This window comes from Juglans regia, chromosome 1, assembly GCF_001411555.2.
Source record: "Juglans regia cultivar Chandler chromosome 1, Walnut 2.0, whole genome shotgun sequence".
NCBI lineage: Eukaryota > Viridiplantae > Streptophyta > Magnoliopsida > Fagales > Juglandaceae > Juglans > Juglans regia.
The window spans coordinates 5,439,463-5,462,786 of NC_049901.1; the positions used below are offsets into that span (position 1 = coordinate 5,439,463).

The 23,324-nt window shown below is 34.2% G+C and overlaps 3 protein-coding genes across 8 annotated transcripts; 1 reads left to right on the forward strand and 2 right to left on the reverse strand.

The window, feature by feature from the left end:
• Positions 1 to 271: 271 nt before the first annotated feature.
• On the forward strand, positions 272 to 3,423 carry LOC108988153 (eukaryotic translation initiation factor 5-like). The gene is made up of 2 exons (XM_018961294.2): positions 272 to 396; positions 1,441 to 3,423. The coding sequence occupies exon 2, from the start codon at positions 1,812 to 1,814 to the stop codon at positions 3,150 to 3,152; it is 1,341 nt and encodes a 446-aa protein (XP_018816839.1). The 5' UTR covers positions 272 to 396; positions 1,441 to 1,811; the 3' UTR covers positions 3,153 to 3,423.
• A 285-nt stretch (positions 3,424 to 3,708) lies between these two features.
• Positions 3,709 to 9,274, reverse strand: LOC108987927. 5 transcript variants are annotated; one of them, XM_035687316.1, is made up of 10 exons: positions 8,841 to 9,274; positions 8,713 to 8,748; positions 8,193 to 8,304; positions 7,398 to 7,644; positions 6,523 to 6,594; positions 6,346 to 6,413; positions 6,076 to 6,223; positions 5,139 to 5,219; positions 4,957 to 5,046; positions 3,709 to 4,179 (listed from the first exon to the last, which is right to left on the reverse strand). In XM_035687316.1, exons 4-10 carry the CDS (start codon positions 7,641 to 7,643, stop codon positions 4,138 to 4,140), a joined length of 747 nt encoding a protein of 248 aa, XP_035543209.1. In that variant the 5' UTR covers position 7,644; positions 8,193 to 8,304; positions 8,713 to 8,748; positions 8,841 to 9,274; the 3' UTR covers positions 3,709 to 4,137. The 5 variants fall into 5 exon arrangements, with proteins under 5 accessions (XP_035543209.1, XP_018816546.1, XP_018816541.1 ...); XM_018961001.2 differs by having other exon boundaries at positions 8,252 to 8,304; positions 8,841 to 9,273; XM_018960996.2 differs by lacking the exon at positions 8,713 to 8,748.
• A 5,307-nt stretch (positions 9,275 to 14,581) lies between these two features.
• Positions 14,582 to 16,548, reverse strand: LOC108987958 (protein PIN-LIKES 2-like). 2 transcript variants are annotated; one of them, XM_018961043.2, is made up of 2 exons: positions 16,192 to 16,548; positions 14,582 to 16,071 (listed from the first exon to the last, which is right to left on the reverse strand). In XM_018961043.2, the coding sequence occupies exon 2, from the start codon at positions 16,010 to 16,012 to the stop codon at positions 14,654 to 14,656; it is 1,359 nt and encodes a 452-aa protein (XP_018816588.1). In that variant the 5' UTR covers positions 16,013 to 16,071; positions 16,192 to 16,548; the 3' UTR covers positions 14,582 to 14,653. The 2 variants fall into 2 exon arrangements, with proteins under 2 accessions (XP_018816588.1, XP_035543810.1); XM_035687917.1 differs by having other exon boundaries at positions 14,582 to 16,052; positions 16,136 to 16,548.
• Positions 16,549 to 23,324: the final 6,776 nt, after the last annotated feature.

Here is a 23,324-nt window from a genome sequence, read left to right on the forward strand (position 1 = left end):
TATATATATTTTTTTTACCTAAATGATATAAATTGTAAATCAATTACGAAGAAGATATGAATGTAGGGCAAAATGATAAATTTTTGTATCAAAATGATTCAAGTTGGCATCGCTATTGTGGAATAGTGCTGATAAAAGGAAAGAATGGGCTGAATAGTAGTAGCCCAAACAGACGGCCCAAACCAAGTGCGATTTGGTTCATAGATTTCAACAGGTGAATGAATATTTTTCTCCCACTTCCTTGCATCCAACCCTATATATATAAGAAATCGCTTGGTCGACATCACCTCCTAACCCTCTCTCTCTCTATCTCTCTCTCTCTTCCGCCTCAGAGTCGTCTAAATCTGAACCCTAATATTTCACAGCCTTATCCATCTCGATCTCGATCAATTGCAGGTACGAGCCCTAGGGTTTCCCTGGTCAGTTGGTTCTAATATTCATATTCGTCGATGCTTGTTTTCCTGTTTGGAGCTATGTTATCTGATAATTTCAAGCTATCTAAGTTCAATCGATTTATGATTTTTTGATCAAAATACAATTTCATATCAAATCAGTGTATCCATCACCATCTTACAGTTATCAAAAGCTCTCAACATTTGTTCAAACGATAAATATAAATAATTTCTCTGTAGCTCATGATACGGTGTGCCAAACGTTGTCAAAACGGTACTTTTGGGGAGGAATCAAGAAAGAAAAATCCACAAATACGAATGACATCTACGTTCTTTAACTTGCGATAGTCCCGACAGAGAAATGCCTCGCCGAAGAAAAAAACCAGATATAAAGAGAAATTTTTTGTTTAATAATATATTTAGATCAACTTATTGGGTTGTATCATGTGTGTATAGAGAAAGAAGGATGTGCTTCTATTATCAGGCCGTGTTTCTATGTTATTTGTTCTGGTGACCTCGACTCGAATGCCTCTTACTTCAAGATGTTACGATATAACCTGAAATATGTTCTAGTGTTTTTTTTTTTTTTTTTTTTTTATTGAATTTCGTCTTATTGAGGAAGTACGTTGATGTGTTTGCTGGTTAAGGAAGTCTGAATGTGGAAAACTTATGAGAAAATTGACTATGGTCAATACATATAAGAAGTACTTTTCATTTCACATTTCTTAATATTTTTGTAATCTTTTGGGTTTTCCTATGAATCTTTGTCTACTACTACCATGCAGATATTGCTATGAGTAGATGTGATCTAACGGTTTCTCTCTATATTATGAATGTGGTATTGGGTCTGATATTACTTTTACGTTTTACCTCCATTCTGACTGCTTCTTATGTCTCTTAGGGGAGTCATAATTTGTGTAACTTGATATTTATTTTGGAGAATTTGATGTGAGAATTTGATTTTGATTTGCAATGTTGATGGTCGATGTATCTTCCATTTTTTCTAATTCTACATACCATTTTCTGATTATGAACATTGTTCATACAGGGAGGTTGCTGGTTTTTCTGCTATTTGCAGATTCTCAAGGTGAAGGTGTCAACGAAGTTTCTTTTATGTCCGAACAGGCCGCCTTCTATTTGGGATCAATTGGGCTGTTGGGAGAGTATTGTCCTTCGTCAAGAAAGAAGAACAGATTCATATCTCTAAGGACTGGCTGTATGCATCTTGAGCCATTTTCGGAATATCTAGAGTTTCATGGTTGCAATTGTCTGCAACCTTTTCTCACCACAGAAGACCAGTCTTCTCTTGCTCAGAAAATCTCAGAAGACAATTTTTCAGCCCCATACTTTCCAAATTTTAGCATTTGTTTCTTGTGAGATCCAGCATATTTCTTCTACTACTTCTGATCTGTGGTCAAGATGGCTTTACAGAACATTGGTGGAAATAATGATGATGCCTTCTACAGGTATAAGATGCCCAAAATGGTAACAAAAATTGAGGGCCGAGGAAATGGCATCAAGACAAACATAGTCAACATGGTTGATATTGCAAAGGCTTTGGCAAGACCAGCTGCATACACCACAAAGTACTTTGGTTGTGAGCTTGGAGCACAATCTAAATTTGATGAGAAAACTGGGACCTCTCTTGTTAATGGAGCGCATGACACTCCTAAACTTGCTGGCCTTCTCGAGAACTTCATTAAGAAATATGTTCAGTGTCACGGTTGTGGGAACCCTGAGACAGAGATTCTGATCACCAAAACCCAGATGATCCAACTGAAATGTGCTGCTTGTGGCTTTTTGACAGATGTTGATATGAGGGACAAACTCACTACATTCATTCTGAAGAACCCACCTGAATCAAAGAAGGGATCCAAGGACAAGAAGGCTATGAGGAGGGCTGAGAAGGAGCGTCTGAAGGAAGGTGAGGCTGCTGATGAGGAGCAGAAGAAAATTAAGAAAGAGGCCAAGAAGAAGGGCACTACATCTTTGAAGGATGGCACCACAAAAGCCTCAAAGAAGAAAGCAAGTGGCTCTGACGAGGATCGCACGTCACCTACTCAGAGTCAGGTTGATGAGAAGGATGAAGCTGATGAAGATGAGGATGGTGATGTCGAGTGGCAAACGGATACATCCCTGGAGGCAGCTAGGCAACGCATACAAGAGCAACTTAGTGCAGTGACAGCTGATATGGTCATGCTCTCTACAAATGAGCCAGAGAAGAAGCCAACAGCGGCAAATAAAACGAGTGTAAATGCTGCAAATAAACTGAGTGTAAGTGCTGAAAATGGAAACTTGGCCACACACAAAACACTAGCTGATGAGGTAAAAGAAAATCTGAATAAAGGTGTCTCGGCAAAGCAATTGCAGTCCCTTCTGGGATCACACTCCGGCTCTGCCCAAGAAAAGATGACTGCCCTGATTGAGGGACTATTTGATGGCATTGAGAAAGGGTTTACAAAGGAAGTGAAGAAGAAGAAGAGCTACCTTGCTACTGCTGTTGCACAGGAAGAGGGTTCGCAGTTGCTCTTACTTCGCTCAATTGAGGAGTTCTCCCTGAAGTCAAATACGAGTGCAATGAAGGAAGTTGCTCTAATTTTGAAAGCACACTATGATGCTGACATCTTGGAGGAAGAGTTCATCGTTCAGTGGTATCAAGAAGGACTGAAAGGAGGCAACAAGGAGTCTCAGATATGGAAGAATGCTAGACCCTTCATGGATTGGCTCCAGAGTGCCGAGTCAGAATCTGAAGAGGAATGAAGTGTTCTGCTGTCACTTAACCCCTTTGCTTGCAGGTATTACGAATTAACGGTTGCTTTTGCTTGCAGGTCTATACTTATCGTCTGGTATTAAGAATTAAGGGTTGTCTTTTGGTCCTTGTCCTGTCTTTTACCCTTATCTTCGATTATTTTGTCTTCAAAATGGTTTGCTTGATGTTTTGTCTGATTCAGTGTGTAAGTGCAGTTTATTTCAGTGTTAAAAAACATCAATTTTGTGTCTTTTATAAACGAATGCATTTTCTTTATCAATTCATATTTTATTTTTCTAATGGATGATGCCGCATACTTTGAAGCTTCCTAAAAGATTTCTCTCGATATCTCCGAGAACATCTTAACCTTTTAGGCCTGGTTCAAAATAACTTTATCTCATCTTATCTAAACATTACAATTTTTTCAAATTTTCAAATAAAATATAATAAATAATTTAATATTTTACTCAACTACTTATCTTCGCTCTAGAATGTAACAAAGTTGCTGTAGATGATATTTTGAAGGAATCAGATGTATGTACTAACCATCATTGAGAGAGAGAGAGAGAGAGGAACAAACTAAGTATTCAAGTAGAAGTTGAAGGGGCGGGGGTTCTGCGTATGGGTCAAAAGTCGTTTCTGGTACTCCCGCATTACCAGGATTAACCATTGATTCGATTTATCGCCAGCTCTCTATCAAACATTATATGCCCCTTTAATTTTGGCTTTCCCATTGGCAATTTTCAAAGCAGCATTGCCATTCATATATACACTTCACTGTCGCTTTAAGTCTTTAACAATAATACTTCATAATTCGTATAAGGAGCTGTCATTATATAATAAATAGATGCAGCTAGTTAAAAGGCTTCCTTCAGGCAAAAGTGGTACTATTGCACCAATCATCTTGAGCGTCTCCTCTTCAACCTGGCTTCTAAATCTGAACGAGCAGATTGTTGAGAAAATCCACAATGCAGACGTGAGTACTTTAGGATTTCTTTAATCGAGATAAGGAGAAGTGACAAGGGAGAAGTGAGGATCCTAGACATAAGAGAAACAGTAGAGAATTAATCACAATGTCAGTTTTCAATGGCCATAAATCAACAAATTGCTTGCTTACTATATATCTCAAGAGCATACATAATGAACTATAGATTATGCAATACACCAGCACAGAAGTAGTTAAAGGACTTCACCAGCCTTGCAAGAGAAGCATTTCCTAGAATTTAAATTCCAAAAACACCGACTGATTGCTTAACTTTTTCTACATAAGATAACCCTCTAACTGAAAATTTTTTCTCTAGTTCTCGGAATTATAAGTTTTCAAGGATATGTATGTATGTATGTATGTGTATATATATATATATATATATATATATAAATATTCAATAAGGGATCGGTGTGCCCATGGATTTTTACCAAAAATACCAGAACTATGATGTAGGGGAATAGGAGTTAAAAGATTTCACAGACACTTGTCCCAAAGACATTAGAGATATAAATTTTTTTTCAAGTAAAATTGATTTTTTAGAACGAATTTTAAAGGGTAATTTGTCAATAACAATAAAGCTAATAAATTTATAGAGCGGAATGGTGAATTTGAAAGACATGATTGACAAATTGGGGTTACTAAATCCTTTTCAAGGAAAAAATGCACAACTCAATTTAGCAGGAAACTTTGCTTGCTTATATGTAAAAAAAAAACTCGTATCTGTCAAAGTAGAAGAAGTGAATGCTCTTATTACCCAAAACATTAGTAATAAAAGGAGGCTAACCAGATGTTGTAAAAGCATTGGCAAAACAGATCCCAAAACTAACCTGATGGTGTCGTCGACGCTGGATAGCAGTGAATGCTCTTACCATAATATAGATTGGCAAAAGAATCCCAATGATCCTTAACATCAGTAACTGTAATACAGTGACAAACATTAGACATTTGTGTAATATCATTAAGCCATTGAATCTTCTTTCACTAAACAAACAGTCTACGCCTGCCATACCGTGAACAATGTCAATGAGTATTCTCCAGCTCCACTGATTATGATTGGTAGAGTATGCCGTAAAACTAGAAGAACCATAAACTGCAAATAAAAGACAAATAAAACACCCTTATTGTTACAATGCTGTGATCTGGTAAGCCAGCCTAACAAGGATCATATTACACGCCCAATCAATAGAATTTTGGGGCACATTTTCTGTTTGAGGGTAAAACGGAATTATGTTCTTAAAATACTCTAATTCAATAGCATGCCATCACAAGCATAAAATCGGACCATTATTTTGGAATTGGAAGTCAAAGGCATCAAAACCTGTATCCGCCGGCTTAGACAGCAAGGCTGTGAAGAATCGTATGAAACAGCTCTTTATGTAGTAGGCTGAAAACCTTAATCACTATCACCAAGTGGTCACCAACTATAAACCATCTATCATATGACACAGTTTGTCTAGTACTAACTGATAAGTACCGGTCAACAAAGTTATAATTGTTGGTGTTAAGTATTTCGCAGGGCTGCAGTCATTTTGATAAAAATGATTTGCTGGGAGAACTTTTTCCAGGAACCCTGCTGAGGAGGCTGAAAATACATCATTAATTTTCTTCAAGCTTCATAATTACGCATTCGTTTAGAATAAAGCCTGCGAAAAAAGGGCGATGTGTACTCCTTGGGCTATTTTTTGTTAGAACTAAGAGAACCAATCAATATACCTGCAAGGCTTTCCTAATTTTTTTTTTCAACAAGCAAACAAGCTTCATTCATAAAAATAAATTACAAGCAGTCACAGCCATCCAGTACAGTTAAAAATTACAGCATAACCGCCTAATTTCATTACCAATTAACAGAACAAGTAAACAGTGGCCAGGCGGCAATATTAGTATCTATCTTTTAAGTCACAACAGCATGGCAGCGCTAGAGAGAGAGAGAGAGAGAGAGAGAGTACAATTATAGCAACTACACGGCAGCAAATCAAGCTTCTTGAAGGAGTTGAATATTCATCAAAGTCAGTGTTTAAAAACTCATGATCACTAGCAACCATTGGTATAAATTGAGGGTCGTGCAGGTCCCTTCTGGAAATCTCCCAATTTCCGCTGAGGAGAGTATCACAAAAGGTACATGTTTAATGAGTTAAAGAAAAAAATCCAAGTTCCATTGCTCTAAAATAAAATAGGAAATATCAGCTAAAAATTAAGTACATCCAGGTGAAGGATACCTGAGATTTATTGGAATGCCACCATAGTGAAATAGAGGCGGAGGTGCTGTATAACCTGGCTCATAATGCTGCAGTTTCAAAGTTCAAGAATCAAAGAGCTAGTGATCATTTCTTCTTACTTGAGATGATTAACATAAAAAGTTAATTTATAATAAAGTACATAAAACAAAGGCAGACCTGACGGCAAATCTCACAGATGGTGTCACCCTTCTCATTGCACCACCTTTGAACACATTTACGGTGCGCATACTGCAATATTTAAAAAGGAATCTAGTCATTTCTTTTTTATAAGGAATCTAGTTATTGTTTGGAGCCTAAAAGCCAGGTGCGTAAGTCCCACATCAGAGATAATTTTATATGACCAATTCATACCATAGTCCAGGAAAACTCTCCATTAGTCTAGTTCACTACTTGCTCGCTGAGGATCACATAAAGAATATATTAATGCTCATTGTTTATGACAAGATCTTTGTCCAGAGATTAGCAGCCCAAACAGCTCTGCTGTGAGTCTAGTTGCTTGGTGATCAATTAAATACCAAGTCACCAAAGATAATGTCACCTATGTGTTTAGAACCTAATTTAACATATCATTATTCATATTTACTATAATTCATCCTGCATTTTCTTTCGGCTATCGGCTTCTCCATTATTCTTCCTTAGCCTTAAATGTCTTTTTAAGAATCCAACTGATCACCATGTAAAAGTAAGTTGGAGTGCCAAATCCAAAACAAGGGATGAGCGTTGAGTTGGTGTACTCGAATTTACTGAGAACAATGAAACCAGCTGACTACCCAATTTTATTGGAGATGGTTCAATTGCATAAAAAGCTAGATAAAGGTTGTCCTCTAGAAGTTGTATAAAAATATTATAACGGGTGAAGATCATTGTATAAATAAGCAATCCATTTTACTTATAAAAAAATAAGCATTATTTTCATTGTGAGCCAAGTCAAGAGCGTACAGCAATATTTATAAACACAATCAATAATTAAACTCAACAAGCCTCAAATCTCGAAGTAAAGGAGCAGTTGCCAAAGTAAGCTACTGACTGACCTTCAAGCTGCCGCAGCAAGAACAGGGCATCTCCATGTTTGACTCTTCATCCTCATCATGGCAAATCCTACATTCTACCAATTTACTTGGACATATATTAGTACTGACATCCATCCTATAGGAAGAACTCAAACAATTTTGGCTTGCTGAGGGCATGGCTTGCTTCAAGTTTTTGCTCTCAATAGCAGCTTCAAGAGTAGATTCAGTGAGCAGCCGATCCATCAGCAACACGAAATGATCCCCCATCCTTCAAAGTAGAAAAAAAATTAAATTCAAAAATAAAAATTGAAATAGTAGTTAAAATCCAAGCAAACTCTATTTGCAGTCTATTTCTTCTTCATCAAAGTCTGGGAAAGTAGGTTCTACAAATCCCACTGCGTTACAATGTGGAACTGAATAGGAAATCAGAGAAACAATTGTGAAAATACCTACGTTACAATCAAAGCACGATATGAGTCTGCAACAAACCCTTACCGTAAAATGATAAGTAAGAAAAAAGAACGTCTCAACTGAGAGCAAAAAATTCCCCAAAAGGGGGCCAATGTAGTAAACTAGATGAAGAATACAGGAGAGAACAAGAAATTATAGGACATGAGTTTTCTATTATTCGGCACTCATGAACAGGTCCAATCAATTACTAGTTAGATGTATTAGAACGGAAAATGCATAGAAACATAAGAATTCCAATTAGGCTCTATAGATTTTCCAGCCTTATGTGAGCAATCAAACGATATTTAGAATCACCGATTAATTAAAAAAAGAAACAGGTATCTATCAGAACATTGAGAACCCAACTAGTAATGGCAGAAAATGATAGCCGATGCAAGTATACAGCATATAGTACAGAAGACTACTTAGAAGAAACCCAAGAAAGTAGCGGTCGCCAGTCAAAAGAGCAGTACTGAAGCTGCATAAAAAACAATAAAGGACCATCAAGCATAGAAGAAAAATAAGGGATATAAAGCTGAAGAACAACAAATAAAGGGGGAAAAAGGATTAAAAGTAGAGATATCTTTGAATGGGAAATGGAAAACTCAGTAGATAGGATTCGAAAGCTTAAAAAACCCAGGAAGCGCAAGCGACAAAGATTTCAAGAAAAAAAAAAGAAAAATATGAAAACCCAAAAAAGAAATGCAACTTTGAAGAAGTTACACGGTTAATGGACCACATTCAACCTAGAAATAAGTTTAAAATAAAATCAACCCAAGATTTTATTCAAAGGTGACAGAGAAATCCAGATCCGACACACTTCAATAGCTTCAAAATGCAGACATAGTGCGAAAGAAAAAGAGAGTCAGATTGTAAAAGGTGTCACCTTGATGAAAGAACATGCTTTAAACGAAGACAGCTTCTATATGATTGACATGTAAGAAATATTAAATGAGAGAAAGAGAGAGAATATGAGAAAGATTCAATGCGGGAGAGAGAGAAAGAGAGGCTTACGAGAATGGGAATGGAATCTTCTGCAAGCGAAGAAAGCAGCACTCCTTGCCTTCTTCGTCCTATTTGATTTAACGAAGCAACAGATGGAGTGTCCCCGTATATAACAAAAGTAATCAAAACCAATTCTAAAGGTAAGCTCAATTGTAAAGGTAGCACAATTCCAAAGGTAGACAGAAACACAAATTCTCTCTGTGTAATGTGTTTGGTTCGAAGAGAGAAAGTTGAGGGAGAGATTCTAACGGCAAAAAGCCCAACCCCATCACCACCACGACCGCCACGATTCCTCTCAGTTACTTTCTCCGCATTTCATGTCACATATTTATCAGTACCTTTTAGTCGTATTTTGATTTTGTGGTTTGATTTTCATTAGTACAATGGAATCCCATCTCGTCTTTGTTTATTTCAGTGTCTGAGTAGTAGTGACTACTGAGTGGGGCTTTGCAGTGGAATGGATTTTGTACGATAAAGATGTGGGATGAGATGGGAGAGCAGGTAGGAGAAGTGGGGCTTAAATCACGGTAGTGAATGAATCGTGAGCCCCACTTGCATTTTGTCTTGCACAAAAAAATTGCATCATTGATCACGGTTTCGAAATATTACCGAACAGTACACCTTAAAGCAAAGACTTATATTAATTTATACTATTTTTTTCCTCAAGGAACCATGATTTCATGCTGTGTATCATGATTCCTTTGAGATACTTGCAGTGGTGTAAAGATCAATGCATGTGAGTATCGCTTTCAATAAATATATCTCCTAGTGTAATCAATACAGTAACCTCTGTTTCACCGGATACAATCATTTCTAATCATTTAGAGGAAACTCTATAAATCATTGATCTGGACCTGATAAATGTTTTGAATAAGTATCAAAGCTCTTCTTAGAGATCATCTATCTATAAAGAAATTGCTTTACTATATATGATAGTAGAGAGATACGTATAATAGACACTATATATGATCATACGTATTGCGAACATGTAAAAGATTTTTAAACAATGAATCGCTAATTAAGTTCAAGCTATTATGCATTACGAACATATGAAATGAAGTTAGCACTACTTTTTATAAAGTTTTAACAATTTATGATATATTCAGAAATTATTTGTGTTTGACATATGAAATATCTAGGGACCTACTATAAATGTAACAAAAGTTTGTTCCTGATCTCTCAAATCTGAAAGATATATATATATCGGTGGTGTTAAATCAATAGAATTTATTGATGTCATATAATAGAATGGCATGATTAAACTTGATGGTACCAAATATAATGTTCTCACGTGCTCTAGTGCACTGCTTCGCAAAGAAAACATACGGCATATATAGACCAAACCAATTTTAAACACGCAACACGTGGCCTGTCGAGGGTACGTACGTGGCATACATTGTGTAATGCATTTCATTCGTTTATCTTTCCTTTTACTTTAGTCCATAAAATTTGAATAAGATTAACTCTTATAGATCATAGATCATGTTAATACACGTACGATGGTTATCACATTGAATGGTCTGTTTTTGCCGTATCAGGCGTCGCCTTAGGAAATGATATATCCCAATAATAAGGACACACCTAATGATTGAATTCTTTGCCTAATTCGTGGACAGTGGTTTAGAAGTTACGTTGGAGCTATGAATGCACACCTGTTCCATTAAATAGCTCAAAATGGCCTTTCAATGACATTAATGGATTTAATTTATAGTTGGGAAATTATACATGTACCTTTTCCCGAGGCCAAGGCCTTAGGAAATGTGCCCGCCATAAGGTAATCCATCAATTAATATCGCATGTAAAAACTACATTTTGAAGCCCACCCCCCATCCCCCAACACACACCAAAAATAAAAAATAAAAAAAAATCGAGTGATAGTGATGCCACACCTGACATGGGATTGGTTCTCGTTCTGTGGCTTTCATCGAATCAAAACCTATTTTTTTCCCTTGTTATCTTTTTCTTTTTTTTTTTGGGGTGTCACGGGTCACCATCGGCTTTAGAGGCAGAAATTGCATGTTTAAGATATATATATTTAGTAGCTGCACAGAATGATGATCATCAGATCATGAAACGTGGGTCTACCTTGATATCGGATGGTCTTTCATCATCCTCACCATATGAATTCATTATTGAAAAACCCTTTTCCAATAAAATCACTTCCCTTCAGAAAAAAAGAGCATAATTTACGTTAGTATATATGTAATAATAAACATAATAATAAAATATTTTGTTTGCATTTAAAATTCATTTCAATTCTTCTCATTTTATTATTATAATTTTCTTAAATTTTTATATAAATCATCTCAATCTATCTCAATTATTTATAAATTATCTCAATCTATCTCAACTTATGGTTCATTATGTTACTTAGTTTGAGAGTAAAATATAATGAGTTGTAACGTGTGACTCTAACATAAAACCTTGTGTCGGCGCGCGTAAACGTTCTCCAGACAAAATGGGGCGGCTTATTTAATGAGCACGTGAAGTCATATCCCACACCCACGAGCTGCCGTCTCATTCTCAAGTCTCAAACTTACGGGAAGTGTTCTTATCCAAAGGGATTCACGAAGCTGATCACATCACATGGATGCTGATAATATTGAGTAGTACTAATAATGGACCATAGGCATGCAGTTCTAGTGAGGCATGCATGCAAGATATAAGCACACTGCTCATTCTTGGTGTGTTTTTTTAAGCCCTTTTTATTTCCCTTTCTTTCTTAGATATCAAATGGTAGCTACGATTTTTAATGGACAAGGACTTGAGTAGTGATCAATCGATATTGACCACTTCTGCTCCAGTAGGCAGGCCAAGACTAGATTAATTAAAGCTTTAGTGATTGCCAATGGCTTAACGCTGAATAGCATAAAACCAAAATCCTAGCTGCAGGCCAACCCGAAGCTCTGATCCATGTCTTAAAGCACTGAAGCAGGTTGAGGATCAAGCCCCACACCAGCATGTTTCTTTTTTAGTTAGATCAGCAGTAATTAACCATAATGATTATGCAGCGAGGACGAGTTACCAAAACTTTGTTGCTTTCTGATGAAAGATATGACGGAATCACATCTTTTGATGAAGGAAACGACGTTGGTGCTTTTCATGGTTAAAAAAGTTGTTCTACTATTTATGTCTGATTTATGCAGATGATTTAGAGACTTTTTTTAATGGCTCTTTAGCTTCTTTGAAAGAGTTGGTAAAGGTGTTGCAAGTTTATGAACAATATTCTGGACGGCTAGTGAATAAGTTGAAATAAACAGTATTTTCCCCCTTTCCTAATCTTTATTGTGGGCACCAATTTATACAGGAAGATTACGAGCATTCTTATTTGTAATAGCCCGACTCAGTATTACGAAGATAATTTTATTGGACCTAAATTACATTGATGGGTTATATGGAAAAGCCCAATAGCAAATTATTGGATAATCATGAACCCAAAATTTGTTTTTGGTGATTAATAATTTTGTGAGATCTAATAATTATTTTATAAGTTCAAAAATATTATTGTATGAACTGACTCAGTTTGAAACTTAATATATAGGGGTTACTAAGGTTACTAAAGCTAGTCAACCCATTAAAATGGACCTCGCCCACGTTTAAATGCGTAAAGAAGACGCACAAACTCAGAGAAAAATCCCAAGCCGATTACTTGACATCCAGCCACTATTTTAAATTCAACTTAAGTCTATTTTATGAAAAGAATTTTGTTGTTTACCTAAATAGATTTTGATATATATAGTTATATTATTAAAGTTGTAAATTGAAAATAAAGAAATATGTTAAGAATATTTAAATGATATTAGTATTTATTAGACTTCTATTGAAATTGAATAATTATGTTAATTAATTATAAGAAAGTAAACCTAATTTAAGAGTTGGGGTTTTCTTGACTTGTTTTTATTAGAATTGAATATAGCTCAAGTATTTTGCTAAATTTTAATATGTTATTGATATTTAAGTAAATTAAGATGTCAACATTAAATTATGAAATATCTTGCCGGATAATATTTTATGAAAACTACGTGACACTCCTTAGCCTTGGGAAGTGGGTGTTAAGTTATTTGAACCTTTGGTGTAACAAGAGAAAACTAGCTGGTTGAAAATCTAATTTGTTGTGAAATGGTGGGAAGTTGATTCTTATAAAACGTTTTGAGTAGCATGCTTACATATTTACTCTCTGTTCTTAGTATTACTCGGAAGAGTGTGCAGGAAGTGTCGAGGTTGTTATCTGAATGTTTCAGGGGAGGAAGCTAAATGGAGAGCCAATAGACGATGGGTATCTTGGTCAGGCCTTGAAATTCTTGCTGATAGGGTGAATAAAGTGTTAAGGCCTAATATTGCGGTGGCTGCATTGTGAGTTTCTAACAGCTGGAATGTGCAAAGGAGTTAGCAGGGGCGGAATTGAAAGATTTTTTGTTATCTAGGCAGCTGAGATTACAACCAGGAATAGATATTCCAGGCTGTTCAGCTGCTAAAAATGGGGGTCTTTTCTTCTAAGTCCGCTTGGTAATTAGTGAGAAGCTATGGACAATTTCAGCCATTGAGTAATGGGTATGGTCAAGGTGTATTCCACTAAAAATTTATATTTTCATGTGCTAAGGTTTCTTCTAATGTCTATCTTTTGACACTAGAATTTAGCAATTGACAATACCTTTAGCAACAAGATGTGATTGTTTTGAAATTCTGGGGTTTCAGGTAATGGAGATTACAATTCTCTTATATGGAAATGTTTTCCAATTGGTTAGGTATTAGCTTCTATCCTAATCCAATATGTTCTGATACTTGTTCATACTAAAATTGAAAAAGATCCAATTTCACTCTCCCACATGCAGACATGCTGGTCTCAAACCACTGTAATCTAGGAAAAGTTACAGCAACTCAGGGAAACCTAAGATACAGAATGAAGATGGCAGTAGTTTTGGAAACCTGGGTGTGAGTGGAGGTCGACGGGTTATTAGGGATGAAAGGGGAAATTTTGTTGCAGCATTCTCTGCCCCTCATGGGTTTGGTTCTAGTCATATCACGTGTAAATTCCATGTAAAAAAAAAAAGGAGAGGTGGAGACTGTTGAGAAATGTTGCCGGAAGAGAAATTCCAGGACATAGTGACATAACATGTAAATTGAAGTGAAAATACTTCAAAATTCAAATGGCTTTGGAACGACATAATTGGACTATAATTATGTGTGCATTCCTTTGAGACAGGCAAAAACAGAGAGAATGGAATGAGAGGGATCATAAGCAGATAAACTTAACAATGAATGACTGTAGTTCCAAAACCTTCAAATTGCGCTATTAATGAGACAGATTCCTGCCAAAAATCAACAAAAAACTCTCTGCTACATGTAAAATTTGTCAACCTGTACAGTACAAGTTGAAGATTTTTAGGGCTTGGACATCAAATAACCTTGAGCTGTTGAATAAAGCTTATAACAGTGTATAGCCACGGATGCCTCCGTAGTTTATGCAAATATGATCTTGCTGGAAAAAAAAAAAAAGTCTTCAATAATGATAGAGCTCAGACTTCTAGGAAGTCTGACATATCGAACTCCCCCTACTGATCTCATCCCTCCTGCAATGATTCGATTCTAGTGGAATGCTTTAACATTATGTGGAAAATATATTTTTCCCTTGCATCCAGTGCGCCTGAAGTTATATTTCAAAGATTTATCTTATCTTTAGACCAAAAGAACCAGCTAGTGAACTATTTCTTATTGTAATGACTACAACCTTTCAACTTAACCGCAATCAGTAAGAGAGATATACTACTTGAAATCAGGAAATATGTATTTCATAAAGTTAAAAACAGAAGTCAGGACATAGCTTAGATATAGGGAAATAGCACGTTGAAGTACAGAATTATATACAATGAAAGGGAGAACAGAGCAAACACATGCTGCCAGAAGAGGAGAGCCGATGCCTCATTCACTGCATAACCCCTCAAGCTTGCGATTGCCCCTAATAAGATGGCACTTGGTGTTGTGTATTGCAGCAAAAGCACGAATCTGTACATGTTATCCCCGGGGACCAAAATATTCAGCTTATCAGCCAATAGAATGACCCCAATTCCAAGTAAAGGAAGAATTAAAAGCCTTGCTACAATGATGCCAATTGTAGTTCGGATCCCTAAATTAGATTCATTGGGACCTTCAGCAAGCATTCCTCCAAGAACAAGCATAGTTGAAGGCACCATTGCCTCAGCCATAAAATCTAAACTGTCTGTGATAAAAGAAACCACAGAATCATCACTAAAAACCAAAGATTTAAGAGTAGGAACCAGTCCTATAACAATCGCTAACAGTGAAGCGATTGTTGGTGGCTGAAGTATGTGATGAATTGGAGTTTTCTCAGCAACAATTCTGATTTTTCTAATCATCCTAGGCTCTGCCCAACATCTAATTGACATGGTACTTCTTGGACCTTCATCCACTGAATCAAGATCCGGAATAGTTGTTTGTGAGATGCCCGAGATGCTGTAGAAAAGCCTTGCAATAAAGGGTGTCTTGCAATGTTCGGTTTCCTTATCTTCGAGCCCCGGCCATTCAGCTTCAACAAGAAGCGGCCTACTAAGATCATCAGCAGCAGGCACTACCTCCTCTATTTCAGGCTCTCCTTCTTCAATGATCTCATAATACTCCAATGGGGGCTCCATCATGTGGTAAACAAGAGTGTAAACAAGTATAACAGCAACCCATTGGGAAAAGGATACATAAGCCACACCGGAGGCATAACATTCCTGACCAAATGGGTTAGCAGTATTGTGGCAAACTGATGAAACTATTGCCAGAGGGAGGTTCCCTGTGTTTCCAAATGCGGTCATGATGATGGTGAATCGAAAGTATTCAGGTGGTGGCCGGCAAATTATTGCCACCAAGAACCCCAACACGCAGCCAATGGCAGTACTAAGAACAACATTTACGGGGATGAACCACCAGTGAATGACACTCTCGAGAGTAATGCATGGACCAAGGTGAGTGAAGATCAAACAGGGCAGGAATAAGGCAAAAACAAGCTTGCTGAGTAACTTGAAAGTCTCTTTGGGGACAATTTGCGTTTTCCGGTGGGCAAGAATCAGACCAATGACACTCATAGATAGTAGTTTCAATAGAGGCACAATTGCAGTCAGAACATTAATTGCATCAGATTTCATGGTTCCATGCAATGAAACACGGAAAACCCCCATTCCTCGTGCTTTTTTGTGCAGTTGGAATCCCAGGAAACTCCTTAAAAGTTGGCACACCTCTAAATCAGAAAAAAAAAAAAAAAAAAAAAATCAATCCCAAAAACTGAAATTCAGATCCCTTACAAATGCCGTATAAGAATTAGAATTCTGGCAGATGAGTCTCAGAAAACACGGAAAACCTCTGAAAGGAAAATGAAAAGCATGTTGAAGTTGAAGAACAAGAATGTCAACAGTTCACCAACTTCTACGCAGACTTCAAAGCATCGCAACTGATCGTTTCTCCGAAGTTCTATAACAAGAGATTCAGCCAGAAACATGAAAAGCCTTCCCCATCGAATTCCACTGAATCCACTCCCATAGTTTCGAAAACTAAAACATTCCTAGAATACCATTGAAATGGGAGAACATTGGTTCCACTTAAATTACTACAATCTGAGAAACATGTTCACAAAAGGATTTAATTTGACAGATGAAAAGAGCACTTTCAGAGAATCGAGATCCTAATGACACTATCAGAGAGGACAGTTTGGTAAGAGAACTTTACAGATATCATGCCATACATGGAAATGTAGGTAAGCATGGAAGTGAAGCTAGCGATTCGTGTAGAAGTTTTGGTAGCTTTTGTAACGCTGATTGCATGATGCTTAATTAATAGGATATATCATTAACAAAAAATTTTCAAAACCTCCTAACACTCCACACTCCACATTATTTCTAATTTTTATTATTTTTTTTCTTTTATCAAATATTTATTATATGAATAATGAATAAAAAATTTAAAATAATTTAAAAAAAATAAACTCAAAAAAAATTTAAAAAAAATATTAAAAATTTAAAAAATTTAAAAACATGTAGAGTGTGAAGTGTGGTGAAAGTTGTGTAGCAAATCTCTAACATTAAACCGGCCACTGTCATGAACTTTTTTTTTTAAAAAATTTTTAAGTAACAATTCATTTTATTGCAATCCATTCTTTTTTACGGAGGAATATCGCGGTAACAATAAAAGATAACATTTGTACAGTATTCCAAAGAAAAATCCATATGAAAATTAAGCAAAACAAGCCCAGAATAGTATCTACACTTGATGACTTGCGCCTCGTTTATTTTTTAAAATGAGTTAAGATTAAAATTAAAAATTGAATAAAATATTATTAAAATATATTTTTTATAATATTATTTTTATTTTAAAATTTAAAAAAGTTAAATTATTTATTTTATTTTATATATAAATTTTAAAAAATTATAATAATTAAATTAGATGAAATAAAATTAACTGTGAGGAATTATGAAAATCTACAGTGAAGCCGTAAGAGAACGGACCCGATTTAAGTCAATTGAATCCGCAAGAGATTCACGAGAACGGACCCGATTTGACTGTCAAACTGCAGACGTGTGGGTGACCCATTTACCCGGTACAACTCTCTCTCTCTCTAAAGTATAGACAAAGTTATTTTTGAGATAAACTATTTAGGTTTTGTCTGCATTTACTTATGCTCTAATCAAGAAGATGGAGGGGAATAATCAATCGACGTAGATTCCCCTCCATCTTCTTGATTTATAATTAATAAAAGCAAATAAGCTGTATTTATTAATTATATAATATTCAATTCTTCATGATTCGTTTGACAAATCACAACGAGTATCATCAGAGAAGTGTCACGTCCAAACAAATATATATATATCTATATATATATATGTATGTATGTACATGTAAGATGTGTATAATATATATGTACACACATTTTGGATAGATTCATCCACCGGTAACTCAGTTTTGATAATTACTATAACTACTACAGTCAAAATGAATAAAAAATATTTTATTTCTTACTTCCTAATTTGATTGTAGCAATTTTTTTAGAACTGTAATATTATTATTAATTAATATATAATCAGTAAAATAGTAAAATATAATAATTTTAAAATTTTAAGAAGGTAAATTAATATTATTTTATTATTATATAAAAAATATATAGATAATCTAATATAAAAATTTGATACGAATGAAATAAATAAATAAAAATTCTTATTATATTAGCTAAAACTTTGAATTTAAGTTTAGCTATTCGAGTGCTGTAAGCTAACTAACTTTCGTAAAATCTTTGAGATCATCGAGCGATACCTTACCGTCCACACAGTTTGTAGCTCTACCTAACTGTCCGTGAGTCGACGCTTTAACTGATTTTTTCTTCTTTAATAAATATCTCTAACATTAATATATAATATAAACATATGTTCACAACAAGAAAAAATAGTTTTTCCTTCAATTTTTAGAGTGTTGCAAAAAAAAAATCGTCACAATAGAGTAGTTTTTGTGGCGAGTTTTTCATCGATGCATAATTTTGTTAAGAAAGCCGATTCAGTAGGAAGTGAGCCCCTTATTTTAATTAGTTATAGCGAATATAAGTATTTTTACAACGATTTATTTTGCTGGAAAAAGAACACACCTCTTGCAACGCTCAAAATCACCGTAATTAGGTCGGCGCCAAATCCTTTAAAAATCTTTTCTTTTTCCCCCCCCGCTTTCTTTCCTTCTCCACTTCTCGCCGTAATTAGGACTGCATGTACCTCTTCAGTGCTGGAAAAATCCTTTTTGCTTGTAGTGTGAGTGCATGTAATCTTAATGCAAGCCAGGATCAAGAACAGAATGACTCTTATATTAAGATGTGATTTAAAAAATGATTATATATATAGATATTGAGATATATCTAATTATTTCTAAATTAATCAGACCTATCTCATTTGTTGGCCTTAATTAAGTTACAAAACAGAATGAGACACTTTAACTAGGAATTCCAATTATAACTTTAACTAGTTCTTTTGGTATAAGTAAGAAGCTCGCTCACATATGACTGAAGCACGCTTTTTCTTAAAATTAAAAATACATTATCATTGCCAGATATTGATAACTTGGTTGCAATGATTTTTTTTTAAAGAAAAATGACAATATTCCGATTTTATCAATCATTTGGGTGTATATATCAATTATATAGTACTTCCTAAATATTAATCAAGTGCATTCTTAAATATTGATCAATTATATAGTACTTCCTAAATATTAGTATCGATTTTGAGTGCTGAAAAAACCTTATTTTCTTGTAGTGGCATCTGAATTATGCATTAAGAATGATTTTGTAATTATTACTACAATTTTCGTTTGAGATAGTTGATTCCAATATTTGAATTAAGTTCAAACTGTTCTCAATTTATTATAATTATATAAATTGGCATTTCAATAATTCATACTTCATTATTTCATTAGGAAAATAACTTTATCCTATGTTATAATAATTGTTGTGTTCACGTGAATTGAATTTACAGATCACCTATAATAAGTTAAAATCTTATGGGACATGATATTTTCTCCGAAATTCATAAATACTCATAGCTAATATACTCATATTACTAACTATTATTTTATAGAAGTATCACAATTGCCTAGCCAGCCCAAGTTTTAGAGATAGAGACTTCTCATTCTCTTTAGAAATCACCACCAAATCAAAACTTGCGTAAGGGGGGAGGAGCTTCTCCCTCCCTCCCTCCCTCCTCCCTCCTTCATCGAGCTTCATCCCTCCTCCATCTCCTCTCTAGTTTTCTTCTTTCATTTTCTCGTTTTGGTTGTTTTCTTAGGGCAAAGTATGGCAGAAGGTTGATCTGCTGCTCTCTGGTGTCCATTGACTACCACACGCCCTACCGCAGGTTTTTTAATGCGCCAATCCTTCAGACGGGTGAAGAATTTCGCCGAACGATGTTGCTGGTGAGCACGTGCAGTCCAAACTGGGAATGTGAAATCCACGCGCCACTACCAAGGGTGCTCTTCTACAGCCACACATAACTTTTCTAGGTCCAGAGCCACCGGTTACTTTAGACCTGACTGATCACCATACTCTCAGGGTGGCACAAGGCTCTCACATGCCATTACAGTCACTTTGTTTGTCCTTTTTTTTTTCCAAGGTTGAAAATACAGTTCTATATTTTTCAATATGTAATTCATTTTTTTTTCATGTATATTTAATTTCTGTTATATCTTTTTGTTTTAGAAAAATAAAAATAAAAAATACATAGTCTCTTGGACTTTTGTCCATAAAGCGTGTCCTCTACTTTGTCTTAGACAGAATATGGGGTTTGTAAACTCTGTCTTGGATAAAGTTATGTTTTCTCTTAGACGGTGGTCTGTAGAGGTTTGCAGCATGGACTAAACCATGTTAGTCACAATTGTGTACTGAAAAGTTATTAATGTTGTAGTTGGTTTGTTATGTATGTTTCAAGTCAAAGTTATAATGTCCGTTATTAATGAATGTAATATACAATTATATATATATATATATATAAACTATTATTTTATAGTACTCTAGCTAGTTATGGTTCCCCAAAAAATAAAAACATATAAATTTAGCTCAACCCCCGATCGAACACATGCATGATGAGTGTGGAAAGAATAATGAATATATGTTCGAGTTCAATTTTTTTGTTTTTTTGTCAATTGGAAATTATGTATTAAACCAGTGATGAGTAATCAAAATGATAATAGAAGAGAGAGAATAAGGAGACGTTTGGATTCGAAGCTCATCTCAGTTCATTTCAACTCATCTCACTATTATTCATTACTATTCAGCAACTTTAACTCACAAATCTCACTACTATTCACAACTGATCTCACTATTATTCCCACCATCTATTTTTAATTTGTATATATTGTTATGCGTGCCCCCATGCACGATAATTATTTGATGCCATTAATAATGCATGATCACAAGGTCGGAATTCCTGGTTGCCAAATTTACAATTATTTAGTTTATATATATAATAATAAAATAAATCGTGGAACTTTGCATATTGATCAACAACCGACGAAAATCTAGCGTCGATGCTGCGTACTATAATATTATATATATCTGAGATCCAACACGTAACGTGCAGCACGAGATGCATTGCATTTGTTTTATCATTAATGACCGCATGGTACGGCACTTCCAGCCTACCTAGCTCCTGCAAAAACATATGGAAAATACTATTCTTAGAGCACTCTCAAGATTAGCTAAAATTAAAATATATTTTTGATGAATTCAAAATAAATTTAACATTTAATTATTACATTTATATAAATTTTTACATTGAAATAATTATTTTTTTATTATATGACAATAAAATAATATAAAATAAATTTAACTTTAATTATTCGTATCAAATCTCCACATTAGATTATCTATTTATTTATTACATAGTAATAAGTAATTAATAATTTTGAAAATTTGAAAATTTTTTAATTTTTTAATTTTTTTAATTATGAATTTATTTTATTTTATCATATTTTACTATTCATAATATTATATATTAATTAATAATTGTATTTTAATTATATTTTTTCAATTGTCATTTAAAATGGAGAGAGAAATAATTGATATTAAAAGGAGAGAGAAAAAAAGAATATAAAATAGATTTGATGAATGAATAGTTCCTTTCAAATTTGAAAATTATTTTAGATATTACTGTGGAATATAGCTATTTCAATGTGAGCTATTTTATGACTTAATAGCTAAATTCTCATTGGATTTAGCTTTTAGCTAATCCAATGAGAATGCTCTTACATCTCATTTCTACCGATCTATTCTATCGTTATGATTTTTTATTTTTAATTTTTTTTACTTAGTAATTAAGAAAGTATTTTTTAATAATATTATAATTTTCTTAAAAATATTTAAAAGTGTTAAAAATACATGTAAAAAAAACAAAAACAAAAAAAAACATTTTTGCCTAACGGTAGCTCCCAACGGGAGCTGGGAGCGGTGGACGTAGCACGTCCCAAAACATATATAGATCGAATATTATTTGGAGAGATTTGGATAATAGTGAATTGAGATGATTAAGTTGAGTTGAGTTGAGTTGAAAGTTGAATATTTAGAATATTTTTTTTTTATATTTGAAAAAATTGAATTGTTTATTGTATTATTTTGAGAATTTAAAAAAATTATAATAATTAAATGAAATGAAATGAGACGAGATGATGTTGATATCCAAACCTCCTGGCCCAAGACAATGTAGTTTTGGTTTATGGAAAATTCTATACATTATAATATCATCTCACTTTCATCCTATTAATAACACATTTATTATAATTAAATAATTATTTATTGCATGCTTCTTTATCATCTAATAGTGATGAATGTACCACATACTACTTAGTATGTGATGGCCGACGACTTGGCAAAATTGGGTGCCGAGAGAGTTTCTTGCCTCTGGATGGATTTTGTGGGGCTGCCAGTTCCTTTAAAAGGAATTTTTCATGTTGATAGAGTGGATTTGCCTTCTCTACGAGTTTAGAATGTTTATTTTAGGCTTTGTAACTTGAGGTTTTGTATTGTTTTGAGTTGTTGGTTAAAGTTTCACAATAGGCTTGGGAAGAATGTTCCCAGTGCCATGTTTTGATTTCACGGTTTTTTTCCATCATAAGTGAGTTTTCTTTAATAAATATAGCAAATGGTCACTCTCGGACATGTGATCCCGTCTCTTTAAAAAAAATAATTAAAATAATATGAGAGTATGATGTATAATATTATTCGATTAATTAGATACAATCATTTCGAGACGTACGCGTGATAATACTAATTTTTCTAAGGTGGTCTGTAGATGTCAAACTAATAGTCCCCATGCATGCACTCATATAATTAGTTTGACATCCGGTTCTATTTAGCAAAGTTATTTAGGATACACCATGTAGATGAAACTCACATAATTAGTTCAAATATTTGGAAATTTGTTTATGCAATTTTATGAATTATATTCTACTTTAAAACATTAATAGAAGGAAATTACTTAATTTCTTAAAGAGCAATACTATATACGGTCTTCAAATAGAGATCGCATTACAAGTCTAATTAATTTTTTCTTTAAATTTTTTTTCAAAATTACAATAATATATATCTTTATCAAAATAATACTTTTTTCCATTTAATGAAAGACTTATATATATAATCTCTATTTAAAGATTGCAAATAAAATTTTTCTTTCTTAAAACATATTTTTACCTTTTCATAAGGTTACTTTATATTAAATAGTTCAGTATATAGATGTCTGATTTTAATTCTCACCTTATCACATCACGATATCTTTTCATTAAAAATCACCAATTTTTAGTGATATAACATTTTAAAAGTACTATGTATTCGTATTTTAAAATACTTGATCAACACCATCCATGCTTCTATATGTGGACCTTAGAATCTTTTTTTTTTTTTTTTTCTTTTTAAAAAAAGAAGAAGATTAGACTCTAATTTTTATTAATTAATAACTCTAATCTCACTTTTGACAGAGT

What these genes read in the sequence shown, in the direction of transcription:
- LOC108988153 (XM_018961294.2), top strand. Translation starts at nt 1,812, where the DNA reads ATGGCTTTACAGAACATTGGTGGAAATAATGATGATGCCTTCTACAGG.
- LOC108987927 (XM_018961002.2), bottom strand. Translation starts at nt 7,643, where the DNA reads ATGGGGGATCATTTCGTGTTGCTGATGGATCGGCTGCTCACTGAATCT. An exon ending in GGCATTCCAATAAATCTCAG is followed by an intron (nt 6,224 to 6,345) that starts GTATCCTTCACC and finishes TACTCTCCTCAG; the next exon opens with CGGAAATTGGGAGATTTCCA. An exon ending in AGCGTCGACGACACCATCAG is followed by an intron (nt 4,180 to 4,956) that starts GTTAGTTTTGGG and finishes TCTTATGTCTAG; the next exon opens with GATCCTCACTTCTCCCTTGT.
- LOC108987958 (XM_018961043.2), bottom strand. Translation starts at nt 16,012, where the DNA reads ATGGGGGTTTTCCGTGTTTCATTGCATGGAACCATGAAATCTGATGCA.